Here is a 24927-nt window from a genome sequence, read left to right as displayed (position 1 = left end):
ACATTTTTAGGGGTAGATAATTTATTTGAGGAGATAAGACTGCAAATCTGCTTGCTACAAATTAAGCTTAATATTAAACAAAGAATGTAATTACAGAATTTGGGAACACCTACTGAGCATCACAAGAAAACTGAACTCAAAAACAGCCATCATTATTACCACACACTACATTGAGGAGGCCAGACAAGCTGACAAGGTCAGTAAATCCTTTGGTAATGTCTGTGACAATAAGGGACAGTACCTGGCCATAAGTGAGTCAACATTTTAATTTTTGCTCACCTGAGCAGAAGGCTGAAGTGAGCTTTTCTGATCAAAACTTTCTGTTGTCCGTCATGTAAACTTTTCACATTTTCATCTTCTTCTCCAGAACCAATGGCCCAATTTTAACTGAAAGCATCTTTGGGTGAAGGGGATTCAAGTTTGTTCAAATGAAGGGCCATGTCCCCTTTAAAGGGGAGATAATCACAAAAATGCAAAAATAGGGTAGGGTCATTTAAAAGTCTTCTTTTCAAGAACCACTGTGTCAGAAAAGCTGAAATTTATCTGAAAGCTTACTGACATAGTGAAGATTCAAGTTGGTTAAAATCATGACCCCCAGGGATATGTTGGGGCCACAATAAAGGATCAAAATTATACAAGCGAATATATAAAGAAAATCTTTAAAAATCTTAAGAACCACTTGGCCAGAAAAATGGAGATTTACCTGAAAGCTTTTTGATATAGAGTAGATTCAAATATGTTCAGATCATGGCCCCTGGGGGTAGGATGGGGCCACAATAGGGGATCAAAGTTTTACATGCAGATATATAGGAAAATCTTCTCCAGAACCACCGGGCTAATTTTAATCAAACTTTATACAAACCATCCTTAGATGAAGATGATTCACGTATGTTCAAAGAAGGGCCATGTTCCCTTCAAAGGGGAGATAATCACAAAAATGCAAAAATAAGATTGTGTTTATTTTAAAATCTTTTCAAGAACCACTGGGCCAGAAAAGCTGAAATTTACATGAAAGCTTTCTGACATAGTGGAGATTCAAAAAATCATGACTCCTGGGGGTATGTTGGGACCACAATAGGGGATCAAAGTTTTACATGTGAATATAAAGGGAAAATGTTTAAAAATCTTCTTCTCAAGAACCACCTTAGTATAAGAGTAGAAATTTAAGTGAAAGCTTTCTGGTTTAGAGTAGATCATGGCCCCTGAGGGTAAGTTGGGACCACATTTAGGGATCAAAGTTTTACATGCTCATACAGCTTACTCCACTTAAATATTGAAATCGCTTATTTTGAAGTAAAACAAAATCCCTAGCCTCAGTCTCTCATTTTCTTTGCAGTAAATTATCAGTTAATTTGAAATCCCTTATATTGAAATATCATGTATTTTAAAGCCAATTCTCTGTCTGACGAGGTGATAATGTGTTGTTTTTATAACGGTTATATTGAAGAAAGAAAAACTTTGTCATTGGACACGAAATACGAACTAATAACTGCGATGGATAAGAATTTGAAATCAAAATCTGAAATAGGAAAGGATTTCGGAATTAACCCCAGTACTTTAATTAACCATGATTTTCAAACAACATGTCGCTATCATTGAGGCTATCGAATTGGGTGATTTTCCCCAAAACAGAAACACATGCAATTTGGAAACTATACAGATAGAAGACTGCCTTTATAAATGCTAGATCATGAAATATAGCGATTTCTAGTGATGTCCTAACAGAAAAGTTTGAAGAATGCGCCAAAAAATTAGGCATTGCTGATTTCAAATGTTCATCAGGATCTATTGAGCGCTTCAAAAAATGACTTGGTATGGCTTACAAAGCTGTGTGTGGCGAGAGTGAAAGTGTAGATAAAACAATGACAGATGACTGGTTTTAAAACAAATTGCCCAAATTACATTGTAACAGAAAAATATGAAACAAGGAATATTTTCAATGCTGATGAGCCCAGTTTATTTTTTAAGTGCAAACTAGCAAAATCTCTTCATCTGAAGGGTGATCAGTGGCATGGTGGGAAACGCAGTAAGGAAAGAATTTCTATTTTGTTGGGAGCAAATATGGACGGTTCAAAAAAGCTAAAACCATTGGTGATTGGCAAATTCAAAAACCTTCAGTATTTTAAAAACATCAAGAGTTTACCAGTACATCATTATGCAAATTCTTGTGCGTGGATGAAGAGCGACATATTCAAAGATTGGGTTCGTCCGCTGGATAAAATAATTTAAGAAGGAGAAACGAAAAATTCTATTGTTCTTTGATACTGGTAACTGCCCAGCACACCCCAAAATTGAAAATCTGCCATCATTACTCTTATCTTTTCCCCCCCAAATGTGACATCTTTGTTGCAGCCTATGAACCAGAGCATAATCAACACTTTCAAAGTCTACTACAGAAAGCTTTTTATTGCCGAAAAAATAAAATGTCTTGACATGAAAAATTTGAATTTTGCATTAATATCAAAACTGCAATTGAATGGCTGCACAAAGCATGGTTGATGCCATCGTCTCAGTGCATTGAAAATTGTTTTCGCAAGGTCGGTTTCACACTAAAATCTCAGACTGAAGTTCCTATAACATCTGACGATAACGACTTTACAGATAACATGTCACTTGCTGAATTTAGTGAACTTTTAAAGAAAAGCAGTTCTGAAATTCCGATGATTGACTATATCAATATTGACACGGCGATGGTCTCCAGGGAAGAACTCGCTACTGATATTATTGTAGAAACATATGAAGAAAATGATGATGACAAGAGTGAGGACGAAAATTGGGACATTCCAGAAGAAAATATGACAGACAATCAAGCTCGCGATTGTGTATGTAAATTGAAAACATATGTACAGAAGCTACCTAATGTCGATGACGAAATGTTTGCAGGCCTGCAGGAAATTGAATTATTCATTGACAATCAGTTCAGTATGAATCAAAAACAAACAAAGCTCACTGATTTTTTCAAATAAAAATCTTAAGTGCATGTACTAATAAATTCATTCCATTATTCAAATGTTGCAAATTTCGTAACGTAATAAATTGAACAGCGTAATATGATTCATGTTCTGCATTTGTAATCGGGATCGATATTATGATTATGTAAAACGGGAGCTTCCAATATGGCCGACGTTAATTGCTGATTTCCCTTTTTTTGAACTTAGGTCATATTGAAAGAAAAAGGTTGATCCAGAATAAGCTGTATATAGGAACCACTGGGCCAAATTGAATCAAACTTGATACAAATCATCCTAAGATGGAGGGAATTTAAGTTTGTTCAAATGAAGGGCCATGCTCCCTACAAAGGGATGATAATCACAAAAATAGGGTGGTGTCATTTAAAAATCTTCTCAAGAACCACTGGGCCAGAAAAGCTGAAATTTACTTGAAAGCTTCCTGACAAAGTGGAGATTTAAGTTTGTAAAAATCATGAACCCTTGGGTTAGGGTAGAGCCACAATAGGGGATCGAAATTTTGTATTTGAAGGGAACCAAACTAAATGGCACAAAGCATCCTTAGATGAAATTTGTTCACCATAAGTTTTTATCAGAATAGATTTTTTTAATGAAATATACACTTTGTATAGGGAAAAAAATGGAATGATTTTTTCTCAACTTCATTTTTTTGTTGTTGAAACTTTGATATTTTGTTCTAAGGAACAAAGCCTCTTATTGTGCATGGTATAAAACAAATATATCTTATAATTTTTTCTCCTCTTAGTTTCAAATACTGTATAGGGCATCAGACCCCAGTAAGAAGAGTGTGAAACTAAACTTTCGTGATAAGAATGTGCCCTATGTAAAAAATTATCTATTAAGATTTTACAAAAATAATAATTCTTTTCAAAAAGCTGACCTATTTGTTACTAAATTTCTACAAAATATATGTAATTGGTATATTTGTGTACACTGCGATGTACAATAAAACATGCATGGCTTGTCAATAGCAAATCTTAAACGTAAAATTGCTTCATATTAAGATCTCTTAAAAGGAAATGTATAATTCAAATTTTGAAAAAAATTGACATAATGAACAAAATGATACAGAAATTGATATATCATTTTAAAATAAAGGAAATTCAACTTAGGATTTTGGATATTTTTTGACTTTTAAAAAAAATTTGATTAAGAAAAAAAAAAAGATATATTCGACAAATGACATCATCATATTTGACTGTTAACCATAAGATATGACCTTTACCTTCATTAACCTTTAAGACAAAAAGATGCCTATACATGTGTCCAAATACTAGGTTTCTACTAGCTACGCAACAAAAGTTATCCATTACTTAATAAGAGACACAAAGATGAAATAAATGCATTCAAGATTTAGACTCCTAGACCTCCAAGATATTGGATGTCTCCCATATTTTTCCATTGTTGGATATCCACGGCTGATCTCATCTTCTGCTCATCTACTGTTGAGTAGAAGAGATCAGCCGTGGGTATCCAACAATGATATTTTTCAGAATAGGCAAAATACATGCCATGGATTATATTAGTTTGTTCAAAACATCATTGTATTAAGGAGATTTCATTTTATTAAATTAATGAATTTAAGACGATATAAACTAAACTAATTTTAGGGGCGTTTGGTACTACCTTAATACTGAACATTAAGGTCGAGTTTATAAACAGAAACATTTTAGGACAAACTTAGTTTCAGTGAATTCATTAATTAAGTTATAATGAGGAGGTTGTAGGGTGGCATGTTCCTAAGTTACTTCCCTTGTCCTGGTGTGTTGTAACTATAGATTCTACTTTTATGGATGTGGCCAATTTAAGTTTTCAATATTTTAAAAAAAATAGATATGAATATATATGGGAAAAGTTTGATTTTGTAAACATCTTAATATAAGACTTGTGATATTTTTGTTTGTATTTTGATATACATACAAAGGTCTGTGAGGTATGAAGCATAGAACTATATTATAAGTCTCAGGTTTTTAATTGGACAATTATCTTCAAGTGCAGTAAATTACATGTACCATAGTTTATAAAAATTATGCAAGCATCCTCCCGTGCTTTACATTGTGCAATCAGGTTAGGCCTGGTGATGATTGGTTTATGAGAGTCACGTCCCTCTAATAGTATTCGATGTTGTGCTCCGTAGGCTTGGTACATAGCTACTTCAGTATACCCTATTGTAATTGTGTTGTCAGAAATGGGGGGGGGGGGGGGGGGGGGGCAGAAAGAATTGGCTCTGTACTACAAAGAATTCACTTGTATACACGGTTCTGTAGATGAGAGGTATTATGGTACAGTAATGTCAGTATATCCGTTTGTTCATTCCGTGTTTTCTGTTTCTATTTTCATTGTCACACATAAACTGAAACTTGCAGTGTAGTTTCTTCTCAAGTCACTCTTGGTTTTGTTCCATTTCAATCTCTTGCAGGAGTTTTGCCCCTTTAATGTGAAGGGTGCATGGCTTATCCATCAACTCTTCCCACAGTTTTTAAGTTCGGACATTCTTAGTTTACAGAGTATTTGTACTGAAACTATTGAAGATATGCATATGGCAAGAATTTTCATCTTCCTGAAGTCTATAGAGAAGAACATGTTGGACTTTGTCAATATTAAAGGAATATCCTATAGAGAGAGCGTAAGTTCTCTCATACTATAGCTCACTTTTATTTCATCAGACCTTATTTTTGCATGGATTCAAAATATATAGTCATTCACAGGACATACCTTTTGTGACTCACTTATTTATTGCTTAAGTTTTCTATGCTTAAGAGTATTCTTGAGAAATTGAGAAATAAATTTTCACAAATGGCTAGTCTCATAAAATTGTGTTGTAAACAATGTTTTTGCAAATAAAATGTGTATTTACAAAAAGTTTTGAAGCTAGTACCTTCTTGTTTTACAGAGTGTTTGTATGGGTATTGGAAATGTGTATATTGCAAGGATTTTGGTTTTCTTCACATTTTGAGAAAATAAAGAGTTATTGAACTTTGTCTGTTTTGAGCAAAATTGCAATGTGGGTACATAATTTGTCTGTCAACATGTGTAACTGTATTGCAGGGATTTTGATTACCAAGAATTTAATAAAAATTTTCTTTGATGTTTAAAAAAATCACAGGTAGTTGACCTTAGTTAATTTTGGGGAAATATTTTACACACAGAAGTTTGACTATATACTTCCTGTCAGTTTTTAAGCTAGGACCTTTTATCTTAATTAAACTGTGTGTTTATTACAGATATTTAAAAAACATTCATATAATGCAAGCATGAATTCGTTTGTTATGCACCTGTCTTTAGAAAAGATGTATTGTCATAGAAAACGAACACTTTAATAAAAACGTGTGACTGGCGTATTATTTACCTGTTCTGATACTCTTGTTGTCATTAAGGTTGGCTTGATGAGACTGGCATATTATTTACCTGTACTGATACTCTTGTTGTCATTAAGGTTGGCTTGATGAGACTGGCATATTATTTACCTGTACTGATACTCTTGTTGTCATTAAGGTTGGCTTGATGAGAAATGGAAGACTTCTTGCTGAAGACTCACCTACAGCATTAATGAACCTTTACAAAGAGGATGTGAGTAATTACTTCATACACTCGTGTCATGTTCAATGATTGTAGCAACAAACTAGTGTCAAAGATACTGAACCATAAAAGAAACTTCACACATACTGACATATCAAAAGCTTTATTATAAAATCAGATATAAAAGTTAAACATTTAATCTTAACATACAAGAGTACATGAATGTAAAGTTCAGTATTCCATAAAGTATACAAAAATCCATTTCAAATGTGCATTGTGATGTCATTTCAAATCTGTGAATTTAAATCTTCTTGAACTTTTCAGCATGTCGTAAGCGTGACATGTCTGTTGCGTTTCGGTGTATTTCATTGCATTTTTAAGACTGATTATGTTCCTGTTGTATATGAATATATGAGATTACATTAAAACAGGGTCACAGTAACTGGGATACAAGTGTTGAACAACTTGTCTACTTTAAGGCTGTTTTACAGTCTGATAATTCTGTGATCCATGGATACATTTTGAATACTGGTGTAAATTGTGAAATGGGGGGGGGGGGGGGGGGGATAAGACCAAAGGAATTTTTGTAGCAATTGTGTCATGTTATGGCAAGTTCCTGTTTAATTATGATGCCATTAGAATTTGATTTTCAAATATATTTTTTTCTGAGTAATTTGAGGAAATAAATGCAATCACCCCTTTACCGTATTTTGCCGAATATAATACGCAGTGGTGTTTAATACGCACCCCCCACTTTGAGCCTAAAAGTTGGTGAAAAAACGCACTTCGGGTGTATAATACGCAACAAAAATTTTGACCAAGCGGTAATCTTTATTTTATACTTGGTGTTAATTTTCACTTAATATTTTTGCAGAAATAATGAATTCTAAACAACGCACAATAATTTGCAAACTTTTTGAGATGAGGTCTACATCGCGGTAATCTTCAATGAGAATCTTCAGGGAAATATCAACCCGGACAAGCCTGTTCATTTCAGCAAAGCACAAGATTTTGTAGCATTAAACTGACTCGATATTTCCTTTGTTGAAACTTAAAATCAATCAAATAGCCGATGTTATAAAAATAAAATTAAACAATTAAACTATCGCTTATTTTACTGTAATCAACACACCATGGTAGGTACAAAGATGCAAATTATCAACTCCTCGTTAACTACGATCACTATTAAAATGTGTGGAAAAAAATTTTGTTAGGTATTTCTTTACCCGGAGGGGGTATCTAACAAAAGCAGTGTACACAACAATGGCTTCGTAAAACACACGCTTTTACGCAAGAATAGTTATTTCAAAGATTCAAATAAGTATTTCATTAAAAATTAGGCCTATTCATAAAACTTACAGTAAATAAACTTTTAGCAAGTGACAAAATTATTTTCCAACAATTTTAGCACGTGTCAAGGCATTATTGTGTACACATGCTTTCAATAATGGCTGTAATGAATAGTCAGATCCAATGCAATTTGATTGGCTGTTTGTTTCATGATAATTGAAGTATTTAGATATTGTAAGTATATATATCACATTTTCTGCAATTTTACGTTTCTGTAGTAATTTTCTTGAGGTCGAATTTTCTACTTAATAAATAGGTGAACGTGAAAAGGCGTACAGTATCCGAAGCCTTGGTCTTTTAGTGAAATATTACACTACTTAATCGCCGAGTTTCATCTGGAAAAAAAGGTCAAAAACCTATAGTGGTATATAATACGCACCCCTTTCTGGCACAAAAATATTCTCTAAAAAAAGTGCGTATTATATTCGGCAAAATACGGTACCTCAAAGTTGCAGGGGACATAGGAACTTCCCTGAACATATACATGTGAACTTCCCTGAACATATACATGTGCATCTTTTAAAATGGACCATGTGGAAAGTACCATTTCATATTGAAATATACATACTTCGTTTATTTCTAGGTTAAGTGGTCACAGACTGTATTCAATGCAACAATAATGGATAGGCTCAATATACAGAGTAGATTTCCAGTTTTCAGTTTTACAGAGGATAGATGGGTACAAAAAGTTGCCAACTGAATTTTAGCTCTAAAGGTCATATGTCAAAGTCATGTTATTATTCAAATGTCATTTTGTGGACACCATATGAAGCTGAACAAACCTAGTTTTCAGTGTCATACTTACTGCACAGATGCTAGATGGGGAAAAGAAACTGCCATTTGATGTATTCAAAATACAAAGGTCAAGGTCATAATAGGTATTCAAATGTAACAATGTGATATGGCAGAATGGAAGGTAGGTGAAGGTCATGGCTGCTATTAGCAATGTTGTTGACACCATCAAAACAGTCCACTTTTCAGGCTTGTACTTGCTTCAAGAATAGAAAAAGGACAGAGTCATTGTATTGAGGTCAGGTATGACATATTTTTTTTAATATGTAACTGAGAAGGAGATTTCATGGTAAAAAGCTGATAATAATGTTGCCTTATAGTATAGAATGAATCTTAAATAGCAGCATTCTTTCAGTGATACCGTGTTGCTATGGGGTATTCTGTCATGCAATGCCTTTGTGCATTTTTCCACAAACAAGACATTTTTTTGTAGGGTTTAAAAGACAATTGCTACAAACAAATTTTTCTACCTCCTTTTGAAGAGTTTCAAGTTTTACAGTTTTTGACAAGTTTCCTGGTCGTGAAGTATATATTGATATTTAAAGAACATGATACACATAAAGCAATTTTTAAATCAATGTGTGAAAAGGATTTGAGTGATTACACAGGAAAGCTCTGAAAACAAATACCCATTAAATGCTAATAATTTGATCAACTTGACTTAATTCGGTTTGTAATGTTGCTATTTTTACATATTTTGCATATTTATTAACATTTTTTACAGAAATATTTGAAAACAAAGAAGTTTGATTTCTTTGTAGCAAGTGTCTTTAAATGTAACATAGGAATAAATAGAATTGTTTGTAACAAGTGTCTTTAAATGTAACATAGGAATAAATAGAATTGTTTGTAGCAAGTGTCTTTAAATTTTTTTTAAATCTTAAGACTCACAGAGTAACAAATGTCACATTCATATACATGTAAAAACATCCTCATGCAATATAGATTCAATTTTCTTCATTCCAAAACCCCTGGGGCAAGAATGTTTTCATAGAAAATGTATAGAGAAAATTTTTTTAAAAAATTGTCATGAACCACAAATGAGGAATTCTTCAAATTACACAAACCATAACCAAGCATTGTGAATAAATTGATTTTGAATTGTTGGTTAATACTGGGCTGAAATAGAGCATTAATGCATCTAGCAATTTGTTATGTATTTCAGCATAAAATGTATCTATACCTGTATATTACGAAATTAGAATGTAAAGATTGAATTTCTAGATTGTTTATTCAAGGGGTATAGGCAAATTACCCCATACTGCCAATATTTTTATAGCCCATGATAATGAGCATGGTGACTTGGTTCAGCATGGTGACTCGGTTCAGCATGGTGATTTGGTTCAGCATGGTGATTCGGTTTAGCATGGTGACTTGGTACAGCATAGTAACTCGGTTCAGCATGGTGACTTGGTTCAGCATTGTGGCCCACTGGCCCCCTGTTACCAGCTTATATACTGGCCTCAATCTAATTAAATGAGATCCTAAGATATGCTCACAATCACTACAATAGGATCTGACATAACCCCATATGGGGTCACGTCCACATGACCTTTTGCTTGGAATATTCATGAGAACTATCAGCCAGTCAGATTACGCCCAACAGACAATGATGGCTATTTAGGTGGTTCCCGGCAATTCATAAACAAGTTGCAGTATTCAATCTCTCTCCCAAGAAGTTTATTCCAAACTATGAAATTATATATTTTCTCATTAGGAATTTTAAACTTTCGCAATAATGCCAATTCTATTCCAGTCATACAAACAAGAAAACGTACGATATGAAATACACTCAAATTAATTGTGAATTGCAATTTATGTATGAATAGGGATGGGTATGATTTGAATAGTTTTCAAGATAGTTTACTTGATTAACGCGAGGAATATAACGCCAGTCGACGTAAACAGTGCATTGTGACGTCACATCTAACTGTGATGTATTTTCGTTCAAACCAAACAATTGCAGCCATTTTCCTTGATTTGTGAACACTGACGATTTCATAGGCAACTCACTGATTGGCTAACATAAAGTTCACATGAACATGACCCCTAGTTGGGTTATGTCAGATCTTCTTATGCAGAGTTATACGGTGCGGATCTAAGAAGTCTGATTTTAATTTACTGGATTCCTGTTACCTGTGTATATTTTTTGTTTTTTGTTTTTATTTTTCAGTGTTTGGAAACAATATTCCTGAAACTATGTCATGCAGATCAAAACACTCTGAACATGAATCTTGCAGGAGAGGTATGACAGCACATATTGCACCCTTAGCAGTAAAATACCTTTTTGATGTACCAATATATATATTTGTTGAGTAGCTGTTCATATTTTCTTTGCCCTCTTCCCGTTCCCTCCTGGTAACTGCCACCAATAGTTGAATTATATTTGTCTTTCTCCATTAAAGTAATCTAATTCACTGTAACGCACAACATATCTAACAGTAAATAGACCCAAAACTCCAAACTACATGTACTCAGTGATGGTGATCGAGTCAAATAGAAACAATAGAATTGGCCATCACAGGGAGACAGATGATAAACAAATACATTCTGTTGCTTACTCTTGTCACAAAATGACACCGGGAAATATTTATGTACAGGTGGTACATGTTTTGGTTAACTTAGAAGTACATACTGGTATGTTGTTTAAATATAAGACAGATTATTTTAAAAAACAAAATATTATGAAACTTGAATTATGTAATGTCATAATATCCCATGAAATTTACTATATCAACTGTTATAAAGGGCAGATAACTCTTGTCACTGTACTGAAATTTGGTAAAAATACATAAGTTTGGTTGGTTGTATATTATTTAATGTCCCTCTTCAGAATCTTTCACTTATACAGTGATGTCATCATTGCCGGTCAAGGGCTGCAAAATTTAGGCCTATAATGCTCAACACATATGGCCTATGGGATCTCTATCGTGCCACACCTGCTGTGACATGGGACCTCGGTTTTTGCGGTCTCCTCTGAAGGACCACCCCATCTAGTCACCTCTTATAACAAGCAAGGGGTACTGAGGACCTAGTCTAACCCGGATCCCCATAAGAATATATGAATAAGGATATTCTAGACTGTATATATACAATCAATACATATAATGGCCAAAAATCAAGAGTACTGTTAAAATACATGTTAATAAAAAAAAATCCTCAGGAACAATATAAAAGAATATATGCCATGTGCTATTCATGTTGATTAATGATTAGATACAAAACTTTTCAGTTTTACAACATGTATGACTTTCTGAATTCCCCATCCTAGATTAAGATCTTAAAGGAGCATTAGCTGTGGAAGTGATGGCAACCATTTTTTCTCTCAAAATCTCTCAATGGCATAGGAATATAATATAATAATGACTAACAAACATTTATTATGTACGAAAACAAGAAAAACCTAATAAAACTATGTTAGATAACCACTTTTAGTGTAAAGAAATATGTAAAAAGAATTATTGTCTTGCAAAACAATGATTATTTAATCACCGAAATTACACATATTGATGTGCCTGCATGTTTTGAGGTTAAAAAGTGTTTGAAATAATTAGATACTGGTGTTATTACTGAAATATGTAATATAGAACAATTTCCATTGAATTAAATCTTTGGTGACAAAATTACATATAATGCCCCTTTAATACACAGTAAGGTGTGTTTTGCCGTGCAAGATTGTTAATATGCATACTGTATTATGGTGTTCATATCTGAAAACACTATGGATTTTCATTTTTTCAGAGTCACCAGCCAAGCAAACCTAGTATGAAGATGGTGAACTCTGAACATGAGCCAGCAGGGGAGACGACTCCATTACTGCTGCACGACATGCAGAATTTTGGTATTTTCACTTAGGAAAAATATTTCAAGGCTTTGTACTTACATGCCCTCACTTTATTTAAACTGCTACATCATTACATCAAACTGTCTTGTAAGTAAAGGACATTATTATTATTACTGTGTGGCAGTATCACGAGTAGGAACTATGGACATTTGGTTACCGGGATACTGTAAGCCATCTTTTATTCATGGCTACTTTATTTTGTGATTCATCTGTGGTAAACTAGTTCACGGCAAGGAATTTTCGCGATCAAGCCTTATTCGAACCTATGAAAGACATTCAAGGACTGGTTCATGATGAGAAATATTTGCGACTATGAGGTTCTTGCTAATCTCGCAAAATTTTCTCGCACGCGAATAAAAGTTGGTTTACAGTATATGCCTACAAGACAATCCTTGAGAAATTTGGAGGACAGCAATTATTTTATTAAAAGGTTTACTACCCAGGGTTATGGATGTCAGTTGCTGCTTCATAGTCACTCCTGTGTAGTATCTGTACTGAGATACATTTCAGTTTTAATGTTATATCAAGGAAATTGTTAAACCAAGGCATGCATTACTTTTCTTGTAACTAGTAAGTAACTTACATAAAATGTCTGGACTTAGATATGAGGTATTGAACTCTCAAAAATGATCTGTATTTAAACTTTATGAAAATGATCTACATGTAGAAATTATTGGGTGTACCCGGTATATTATAATTATTGGGTAATAATTACTATATTTTGCATGTTTATTTAACATTATGTACATGACATAGAAATGTATTATTTAGAGAATACATATGAATGTATTTAAAATGAGGAAAATTTATGATTATTCTACATGAACACATCATGTCGTTTTCTCTCTCTCTTTTTAATGCAGGTGTCATCAGTTTCACGTAAAAACTTTGTCATTAATCAGAATGTTTATATAAAGTTCAGATGTAGAATAATTAGATTGCATGAATAGATTGTGGTTACTCAATACTGTTATTCAAAATATATATCCAAGATAAACAGACTGTTTAAGATGACCTTAGTGACAATCCATAGACCTTAGAATACTTTGTGCTGAGAAATGTTTCTCCAATGTAATTTTTGCCCGGACACATTGAAAAACAATTCCATCTGTATTTTGGATTGGCCCAAAATCATTTACTGCTGCTTTGAATTGATAGGCAAGATTAAAATTTCTCCAGTTTTCAATTTTCCCATTCAGACTGAGGAAGTGTGTGAAATGAATGAATCAAAATTTTCCTGGTATATTTTTGTTTTAAATTTCTTCAAATTGTCCAGCCACAAAACAAATTATGATTCGTGGAGAACATAGAAATATGTAAATTTAAGAATTTTTAGGCCAATTTAAGTAACAATCCATCCACTGTATGTGACTTTTATCTCTTTGTTTGATGCTCAGATACTCCAAAGCCCATATTTAGGATAATCAAAGTGTTTCATTGAAATTCAGACCAGTATGAAAGTATTGCCATATGAATTTTTAGATTCACAGCAAGAAATAAAATAAATCTGGTTTGGTTCCAAACATTTTAATACTACTGTGAGTAAAACCAGTTTGATGTAAAGTGTCTTAGATGCTTGTGAACAGAATCAGAGTGATATGATATATTGTGAAATGTTTTAGATGCACAAATAGAAGTCCCTGGGAACTACCTCTGCCCAATTGGATTACCATCTCCCAGAAATATTTTTGCTCAATTTCTGAAGAATATCATATTTATGAAAAGAAACATTGGGTAAGATTCATTTATGCTTCAGACAAACTTTATCACTTGCACAATATAAACCATTAAAAGAAAAGATTGTGTACATCATCTTACTGGTATTATGACCTTTAATTAAGTTTGTGCAAGTTATATCTAGTCCCCCCCCCCCCCCCCCCCCCCCCACTTAATTCAACAACACCTCAATATTATCAATAACAGTGATAACTATACTAGTAGTTTACTGGAGGGGGGTTGCTATTGGAGATATCCTACAAACTTTGTAAAAAAAAAAAAAAAAAAAATAGCAGACCAATTACACTGTGGAGTATTTTAATGTCTGTTCTCTTGTTGGGAGTTGCACTATTCAAGGAAACAGTCCTGTTGAACCCAAATCTCTGATCATGCATCTCAACAGTCAGTTTTACACATTCATTAGCAAAATGCTATAAAATATTTGCATACTTAATGGAAAGAATTTATGGAAAGCTTTTACTTTTCCATTTCAGTTTTCTTTTGTTTCAGTTTATTTTGCCATCAATACAGATCATCCTGTTTTGTCTGTGTATTGGGAGCTCACCATACGGATTAAAAATGGCCATCGTCAACAACGAAACAGAGGGATTGGGACAGCTATTTATCAGGGAACTGGATAATGAAACGATTAGTAAGGTAATGAACATGTATAGGTGATGTTACTCAGTTGTACTGGTTATTCATCTCAAAAGATAGCCATGGCAAAATAATTCCAGAATCCCCCGTGTGGGTATTTCTATTAGATTCGACATCCGAGCCATAAGCCTTGATATTTCCATTAGATCCGACATCCGAGCCGTAAGCCTGGGTATTTCCATTAGATCCGACATCCAGGCCATAAGCCTGGGTATTTCCATTAGATCCGACATCCAAGCCATAAGCCTGGGTATTTCCATTAGATCCGACATCCGAGCCATAAGCTGTCAGTGATTTACAAATTCCATCACATTTCTAGTGAGAAAATAGTTTTATTTCAGTTGGGCCCTGCACTGCACAGACATGCTTGCTTTGTTGGATTATGTGTTTAATGTGCAACTAAAATATTGAGGAAAACAATGTTACTGCACAATTTGATAAGAATATTGCAGTCTGAGTAAAGCCAGCCCCCCTTCTCCTATCGTCGTCAGGATGACCTCCAGACGATGCCCATCAGAACATGTCGATAGGAAAAAGGGGGCTGGCTTTATCAGATTAAGAATATTGTACATCTATTACAGTATATGATACAGTGTACAAAACAATAATGTACAAATAGATATTTAGTTTCATTCTGCATTTAATAACTCCTAATGGTGAATAGGGTCATACTGTTATGTTAAGCCATTCTGTTTTTGGTAGGTAATATATAAAGACATGAATGTAGCGCTAGATTCCGTGAGACTTGGGGATACATGGGGAGTCATTGGAATAGGGAGGAATTTCACTCAGGACCTCCTCACAAGGTAAGTAGTAGATAACAAGACTATGAAATGTGTTATGTTTGTCTTTTGTTTTTTTTTAAATTGAAAATACACGAGTGTATGAACTGCCATGTTTTAAGCTGGCATACTTCCTGAAGCTACTCTCTTTTCTGTCAGAATTCCCAGTCGTTAAAAGAAATGTACTATATTTATCAAGTAGGTCTGTATTCATACCATTGTTTACAACTGCAGCGTGTTCATGAGGAAATGGCTGTCATAACAGTTTTAAAAAATATCAAAGGCAAAATCATTACAATTTTTAAAATATTATTTGCATGAGTTACATTACAGATTTACCAACGTATCAGGGGTTGACAACCGTACTATTGAAGGGAGCTGTATACAACTATATTTAGACACAACAAGTAAGTGTGAAATATTCACGGAATCAAGAATACGACTTAGTAATTCACTAGATGTCTTCTATTGAATACATAAATTCAACAATAATTACCAGCAACCAAAAAAAGGTACAAAAAAATGTTTGTCAAGTACTGGGATAAAATTCAGTGAAAACTGAATTATACTGGCATGAAAACCTTTCTCTTGCAGACCAACAGATTACATTACAGTTACAGGAGTCCATTGCCTCTTCATTCCAAGCATTTTCTGAGATATTACTGCAAACTTTTCAGCTTAATCCAAATTTAGGACAGCTTCCCATAAAGGTCAGTGAAAAATGATTGGTAGTCTTACTGCTGAGTGCAACTTTTTTTTTTTTTCCATAGTTGACATTGATTTTATTAAGTAAGTACATAATTCTAGTTTTGGGGTAAAATATCCGAAGATATCCCCTAAGTATTCCTCACCTGGGGTGCCAGGGGCCCCCTGGATTAGAAAGGCTTTTAGTTCATATAATTCATATATATACAATTTCAGAAATTAAAAGATAATAATAATATTGTACAATATTATATATGTAGTCAGGGGTCACATAATTCAGAGTGCAACTAACAGTTCTTATTTTGAGAGATATATTGTTATACAAGTGTAAGTAAGTGGACATCGTTTAGTACTCATCTGATTGAACAAATCCTTATTTCCTTTACAGATGAATGATCCTATCTATGGTAGCAAAGACCCCAACTTCAGGAACTTTATAGCACCTGGAATAATACTCAGGTACAAAGCGTGCAATTCTTTTGTAAGTACTCTGGATATGTTGATATGTTTAGCAAACATTAACAATATGGAACTTTCGGGATGTGCCGGAACGACTGTTTAGGCTTGACGTTTATACACCGCAGTCACGTGATTATAACCAATTGTAGGGCAGAGTTGACATAGATACAAATGGTGTTTCGCTAGCAGATGGTCCGTAAAGAGCTATGTGTTGTTCTACGATGACGACCCAAGTCACTATTGGTGCTAAGTACCTGAGTGTAAATTAGATGGGTGGGAAAAGATGCATTTAGATGCGTATCATTGGATGCAAGGCGTTAAGTCTTACCGATGTCCTCAAAATATTCCCTAAATTTATTTCCCTCGTCAACTTGGATAGTTTAATCAAATGCATTTTCCTATAAAATGGTTATAGTGATTCCTTTCTTTCAAAGATAGCATTTCAATGCGGGAATTTGAGAGCAATTGAAGTATTCTATGTTTGTTTGCCTAGTTGGTATTGTGATTCGGAAGTGACATGCCCTACAAATTACGTTCAACACGCGATAAAAGTCAGAATGGATCCGTATCTCAAAAGTCCCGTATTATTGAGAACTTTCATGCATTGCATTTATGCCTCTGTGGATTATATGAATTATCTCATGCTTTCATAATTCAAATATCCTTGATATTTATTTCTTAGATTTAAGAAGTTAATTGAAAACTGTCAAGGGTACATTAAGACAGGTCATGAAAAACTTGGCTTGGAAAAAATCTGCAAAACAATGTGACATATCATGATTGAAATAAGTACATTATTTTAGCAGCACTTTTGTAAACTTTGGGTGTTTTACCTTTTTAAAATAATGCCAATCAAATTGATGTTTAAAGCAAGGTTAGTGTTATATTTTTTCATTTTTTAAGGTACATTCATTATCTATTAAATAACAACCATGTGATGATGTCTTACTAAAGCACATCTTTGTCACCTTGTTAAGACACTAAATGTTTTAATGTAAGCTCTCAAAATAGTTTTAGAAGTTTAATAGCTCCCTTCCTTTGTTTAGTACAGGTTGTAAAGACTGCACAATTTACATGCAGAAATGTGGTATCACCTGCCTTAACATACCGGCAGTGAAAAAAACTTCTAAAAAATTGACAATGTGTAAGTGATTTTCTTGTAGCATTACTTTTTTTATGGCCACTGGTCTGACAACGCTGGCTTTTGTGATAGAAAAGAAGGAGGGACTGTTAGATCGGAGTTTGACAGCTGGAATGTCTGCCTTCGAAATCCTCTTGGCCCACGTCTTTACACAGCTGTTTGTGCTGACAGTCCAAGTTGCTCTAGTGATGGTGTTTGCTTTAGCAGTTTTCGAGGTTAGTTTCCCATGTTAACTATTTTTATTGCTTTACGGAGCCTAGTATGAAATAAGGTATGTAATCTCTGTGCTAGTTTTTCGGGTATGAAATGTTCATTCATGAATTTCCTTTCTTGTGGATTTCAAAGAAGGGCAGTTTTTACTATTTCTTTCATTACGACCCAAACAGACAGAACATGAGCACACTGAGCATTGTAGTTTTAACAGACTGTTACTCAGTCATGTCTTTTCTATTTTTGGCATGTCTTTGTTTACATGTGGGATTTTTTACATAGGAGATATTCACCCTTTCCATCATTTCTATGATATGCACCTTTTTTTCACTTGCAGGTTCCATACAAAGGCCCCCTGATATGGGTCATTTTACTGGTCATGGGGCAAGGATTCTGTGGAATGACCCTAGGTCAGTGCTTTGATGACTATGCAGTGTTTAATGAAAATGAAAAAAATGAGATATTAATTAATCAACAAACACTTCACCCAACCCAGAAGAAAAAAGCAAAAGAAATATGAATTTGAGATAGACCCTATACACATATGAGTCTGATGATTTTTATATGTAGAATCTGTGAAATATCATTAAAGGTATGCTTCATTAAGAAATGATAAGTTGTGTTTGCAGGTGTGATATTTTCAGCTGTTTGTGAGAACGAGTCCTCTGCTATACAACTAGCCCTTGGTTCTGTGTATCCAATGTTACTACTAAGTGGTGAGTGTTCTGTGTATCCAATGTTACTACTAAGTGGTAAGTGTTCTGTGTATCCAATGTTACTACTAAGTGGTAAGTGTTCTGTGTATCCAATGTTACTACTAAGTGGTAAGTGTTCTGTGTATCCAATGTTACTACTAAGTGGTAAGTGTTCTGTGTATCCAATGTTACTACTAAGTGGTAAGTGTTCTGTGTATCCAATGTTACTTCTATGTGGTGAGTGTTCTGTGTATCCAATGTTACTTCTATGTGGTGAGTGTTCTGTGTATCCAGTGTTCTAAGTGGTGAGTGTTCTGTGTATCCAGTATTACTACTAAGTGGTAAGTGTTCTGTGTATCCAATGTTACTTCTATGTGGTGAGTGTTCTGTGTATCCAATGTTACTTCTATGTGGTGAGTGTTCTGTGTATCCAGTGTTCTAAGTGGTGAGTGTTCTGTGTATCCAGTATTACTACTAAGTGGTGAGTGTTCTGTGTATCCAATGTTACTTCTATGTGGTGAGTGTTCAGTGAAAAAGTAAATCATCCAACACACATACAACATTATTTGACTAGGGTGAATGATACTCATCACATCCTCAAAAAAAATTGTAGAGATATGAACAATGATGTTGAAATTTGAGGTGATTTCTCAAACTTCCTTTCTACGTGTACTTTTGAATATAAATGTATAGTTGATATTTTTGGGAATAATTTTCAATATGTGTCTGTACTCTGTAGGTATAATATGGCCCATCGAGGCTATTCCAGAATGGTTGCGGTACATCAGTATATGTCTGCCTCAAACCTATGCAGCAGAAGCAATGAGGTGTATTCTTAGTAGAGGTAATGAACATTCTTCTTTATTTTGAATTTTCTGAAAGAAAACATTTATATCAGATCCAGCACTCCCCATTACTGATCACGCCATTTGAAATTTTTTACGAATTTATATTCAGTTAGAGAATATGTATCAAGGGCTTCACAAAGTAAGATGTCACCTTGCAATGGGAGCTCTCAGAATTTCCTCTCTTTGGGCCTTCACCTATCATGTTTTTTATCCTTAAAATTCAGTAAAAGCCCAAGATCTTTGTGTAAGGTAACAACCCTTCAAGAGTTGTTGATTTTGGATACAAAATACAGCTGAAATCTTGTACACAGTGAATTGGAATATGCCTGTTGACCTATTAAAATCAATAGGAATCCAGGATCCTGGACCAGAATCTTATAATATAATGGAGTCAGATTTTCAAATTGATCAAGCCATGGGTATATACAAAATCTTTATTTTGACTTAAGTCTGTTCTCAGTTTATGATATTTGTATTGAATAGGTAGCATCCATAAAATGCTGTGAAACTTTCAGTGCCCTTGACCTTTTATATTTTATCGCAAAAATCAATAAAATCAATAAGAACTTAGATTCTTATACAAGACAATACTCCTGGAAATTGGATTAGAAATATGGCTTAAAAATTTTGATGATACCAACAAAAGCATGCATATAGGCGAGATACTACCAGTGTGCTAGTACATGTATATCCTCATCGCAAATATTGTGAGAAGACAGTAAAAACCAGTGAACTCCCATTTAAAAATACAAAGTATAAATTTAAGGAAGTTTATTTCTCTGAATGCCTTCTAGTATCATGTCATTTTGAAAAGGAATATTAAGATTTTACGCTTTGTAGAAAATTGCTGGGAAAATCAGGGGAGGGTTTCAGATTAATTTGCAATAAAAGCAATTTCCAAGAACATGTATAGCTGGTTTTAACACTCATGTTGGACAGATTTTAAACAGGCTCAAAAATTACACATCAGAGTGCTGGATGCAGGGTTGTTTTTGCCATGTGGTATATTTTCCCATACATTCAGATTGGAAAATGATTTAAAATCAGGTTTAAACTAGCCCAAAATTGGTTCTTGATAATTTAAAGTAATAAATGAATGTATATTAGCTCAGTTTTGAATATACCCATTTAGGATAAGGAGGAAATTAGCAGAAAAAATGGGCCAAAACTGCTTGTATACAATATTACATAGAGCAATGTTTATATTTTGAATATCCTGTTTGACCAGGTTGGACACTGGTAGACATGCCAGTCTGGAGGGGGTACCTAGTCAACACTGCCTGGAGCTTCGGTCTGCTGGCGCTGGCAGGAATCATTCTCAAAATCAAAAGTTAGGACAATCATGCATCATTGACAATCAGAACAGTGTTGTGTACCGTGTCAAGCATTTCCAGTTGGATAGGGACATTTCTGTTGTTGTTTTGTGATCTGTAGATTCATATTGTGTTTTACTATATTCATCAATGTAGTTCTTGATGAAGTCTTTCAAAGTCTTAGTTAACTGTCGGGTTATTTCTCTTTTATTGTGAAATTTTCAACTAAGTTATATTTAAACATTTATCTTAATCTATTAGTGGTTTGTATTGTGTTTGTTTTTCATCATGCTAAATTCTCCTTATGCTAGTATCAAATCCGACATTTATGTGTATATTTTTCTCACCTCCCTTTTACATGCCAGTCATCAGACAGGTTGTATTATGGTATAGTCATCTGTCAGCACCTAATTAGTCAGATAAAAACAGTGTTCCCAATATTTAGAAGAAAAAGCATATATTTTTTTCAAGTGAAAGTCTTGTTCAAACTTACATTTCATACACTGTAGGCACAAAACAAGATACAAAGAGTACTTATGAAGCTAGGATAATCAAATGTTGATACACATACTTATAACCATCATAGACGGATTGTATTATGCTATACATACAATGTTTCTATGTGTCTGTCGCTTGTCAGTCTGTTCATCCATCAACATACCTGGTACACATGCTCCCCATGTCGAGAGGAAGGTGTCTCTTATTTCTCAAGGTCACAGTGGTACTTTCATAGGTAGTCATGGAGACAAAACATACTAACAAGGCTAGGATCATCAGACATGATGGACATTTTTTGTCCAAGATTTTCATCCTTTCTTTGATTACCACTGCATTACTGAATATATCTGGATGATCGTAGTATTTGCTAGGATTTTGCTTTTTTATGCCCCCCTTCAAAGAAGAGGGACATATTGCTTTGCACTTGTCAGTCGGTAGACCATATGTTGTTTACCCAATATCTTGAGAACCATTCACTTGATTGTAATGATATTTCATATGTGGGTTGGTTATGAGTAGAAGAGGACCCCTATGGTTTTTCAGGTCAAAAGGTCGAGAGTCAATCCACTCTAGACATAGGAAGATACTGTCTGCTCAATATCTTGAGAACCCTTTGCTTGAAAGACATTAATCTTGGTACACTGATACATTTTGAGGAGTAGATGACTCCTATTGATGTGGAGGTCAAATGGTTAAAGGTCAAGGGTCAAACTGGATATAGGAATATACTGTCCGCTCAATCTTTGAGAACCCTTTGCATGACTGACATTTAACTTGGTACACTGGTACATCTTCAGGAGAAGATGACCCCTTTTGATTTTGAGGTCACATGGTCAAAGGTCAAGAGTCAAACTGGACATAGGAAGATACTGTCTGCTCAATATCTTGAGAACCCTTTGCTTGACAGACATCAAACATGGTAGACTGATACTTCATAACACGTAGATGCCCAATCTAATTAAAATCAGACCTTCTCTAACCGTTACACGGTCACAGTGGTACTTTCATGGGTAGTCATGGAGACAAAACATACTAACAAGGCTACACGGTTAGAGAAGGTCTGATTTTAATTAGATTGCATAGATGCCCCTTATAAAATTTGAGTTCATATGGTCAAAGGTCAAGGGTTAAACTGGACATAGTAATATATTGTCTCCTATATTTTAAGAATTATTTGCTTGATTGAAATCAAACTTGGTACACTGGTACAGCATAAGGACTAGATGACCCATATTGATTTATAGGTCACATTGTCATTCTACTCTGGACTTAGGAAGATATTGTCTGCTCAATATTTTGAATTGCACAATATTTTGAATTGATGATACTAATATCAATTAAAAGATGTATGTGTATAACCCTTTTCAATTTTGCACCATAGGGGGCATATGTTTTACAAACATCTCTTGTTTTTTTGTTTTTCTTTTTTGTGACATTTTTATCCCACACTTAGTCACTAAGGAGTGGATGTGTAAGGACATTCCTCAGTATTGTTTCTTTTTATGGTAATTTGGTGTTAGATATAGTCAGGACTTGTAGAATATATGCTACTCAAGTTTATAACTGCTCATGACACTGCCAGTGTCCAGTCATGTATATTTTTGATTTTTGGCTTAGTTACATTCTGCAGGATTTTAAAGAATTGTTCTATTTATTTCTGTGATTCAAACTCAGAGCTTTAGATAGAATTGACTTGTGTGGTGAAATCACAGGTAGGACATGGTTATAGATATGACCCCCATCCCACTTCCTCGTCCCTCTTAAGTTGTTAAATATATTATCTATTTTTATGTTGATCTGTGATAGCCTGAGAGTGTATTAAGTAATATCTGGTACATGTGTTTCATTGTACTCATTGCTTTATTTCTTCATGCAGGGTAACATGTAACATGTACATTAAATGCAATGCTATGTTTTGTGCAATCTGTTCATATATTTGAATGAGTACTTCATTTATGTGGTGTAATCCAAAATTTTGTCAAAACTGAGAAATTTCTGTACCAATTTTGTCCACTTTAGACAAGGTATCTGTTATGGTAAGAAAAATCAGAACATTGGTTTTTCTTCAGCAAAGGATCTTGGAACAACATGTGTGTTAGGAGATGTGAGATCTTGGAACAACATGTGTGTTAGGAGATGTGAGATCTTGGAACAACATGTGTGTTAGGAGATGTGAGATCTTGGAACAACATGTGTGTTAGGAGATGTGAGATCTTGGAACAACATGTGTATTAGGTGATGTGAGAATTGTGAATTGTAAATCCCTCCAAGTTGCAGGAAAGTCTAATATTATTGAAGAGATTAATGTCTATTTTTAATATTTATTTTTTATTCTTTAAAGATTTGCATAGGTGTGATGTTTTTAAAATATGTACATTGTATTTATAGGTTATAGACTTTGTATGGGAAAATATGACGACTGAGTTTTTCGTCCGCGACAAAAAACGAGGTCGTCATATTTCCCATACAAAGTCTATAACCTTTTTATTATATACTTTCAATTTCATTTAGAAACTAACAATAATTTTATTTTTAACAATAACTTTATCGGTTTAACTGAGTAAAAGATGAAAAACACGAAAAATTTCAAAATTAACAGCGTAGAAATTTGATTGTGACGTAATGTTTGTGGGCCGGAATGTTTCCGGGCATATATCATGTGATATATGCCCGCAAACTTTTAAAGAAAAAAGAAGAGATGAAATTGAAAGTATATAATAAGTATGCTTATTACATGTGGATGTTAAATGTGATAATTAAAAGTTGAAAACTAAGTGTTGAAATCAATACCATGCAATTCTCACTCTGATTAATTGAAGATATTAATTATGCACTAAAATGTGGTGTAACGGTTGTCATGACAAAAAAATAGCCCACAAATCCCAAAAAAGATTTTTTTCCCAACATTTTCGTCACATAAAACACACCAATTGAATGTTTATCAGCCATCAAATTTAGGATTAGTTGTATTCATATACATGTATAACATACATTTATGAAATTGAGTGTCAATTATTGTAAATATATACATGTACATAACATTGAAGTACAAGATGTGCCTAAGTTACAGTAGACTACCTGTAATTACATGTATTTTAAAATTTTCCTTAAAACTTAATGAAGAAAATTTACATGAAAATTAAAACATTCTCGGCGCATATTTTTAGAATATAACTCATAAAAATTTCAAAATGAAAAAAATATGTTTCTAAGTATGTAGTACACTGAATTTTTACAGTTACCATGGCAACTAAATTAGCTAATGAATCAGAAAAATGTTTTTTTTTCGATACATTTTCGTTGTTGATTTTTCGTCCTTTTCTTCACATGAAAATACGAATTGACCAGCAAACTACTACAGTAAGTTTTGAATTATGTAGTATGATCTGATGTTATGGTTGCCATGGCAACACAATAATCCATAAATCG

General features: G+C 33.9%; 1 protein-coding gene across 2 annotated transcripts in view; it reads left to right on the top strand.

The window, feature by feature from the left end:
- LOC125678126 (ABC transporter G family member 20-like) overlaps positions 1–24272 on the top strand; it is a 32751-nt gene extending 8479 nt beyond the window's left edge. For both annotated transcript variants that reach the window (XM_056155664.1, XM_056155663.1), the window contains exons 7-21: positions 97–196; positions 6465–6539; positions 10804–10875; positions 12372–12471; positions 14097–14208; positions 14685–14847; positions 15550–15653; positions 15963–16036; positions 16224–16339; positions 16723–16793; positions 17957–18149; positions 18482–18554; positions 18774–18860; positions 19579–19683; positions 20916–24272. In XM_056155664.1, coding sequence (XP_056011639.1) covers positions 97–196; positions 6465–6539; positions 10804–10875; positions 12372–12471; positions 14097–14208; positions 14685–14847; positions 15550–15653; positions 15963–16036; positions 16224–16339; positions 16723–16793; positions 17957–18149; positions 18482–18554; positions 18774–18860; positions 19579–19683; positions 20916–21022 — 1552 coding nt within the window. In that variant the 3' untranslated portion in view covers positions 21023–24272. The remainder of the gene's footprint in view (positions 1–96; positions 197–6464; positions 6540–10803; positions 10876–12371; positions 12472–14096; positions 14209–14684; positions 14848–15549; positions 15654–15962; positions 16037–16223; positions 16340–16722; positions 16794–17956; positions 18150–18481; positions 18555–18773; positions 18861–19578; positions 19684–20915) is intronic.
- The last annotated feature ends 655 nt before the right edge of the window (positions 24273–24927 follow it).

The sequence above is a fragment of the Ostrea edulis genome, chromosome 2 (genome assembly GCF_947568905.1).
Source record: "Ostrea edulis chromosome 2, xbOstEdul1.1, whole genome shotgun sequence".
NCBI lineage: Eukaryota > Metazoa > Mollusca > Bivalvia > Ostreida > Ostreidae > Ostrea > Ostrea edulis.
The sequence above is the reverse complement of the archived record's forward strand: the minus strand, read 5'-3'. Positions and strand labels throughout refer to the sequence as shown.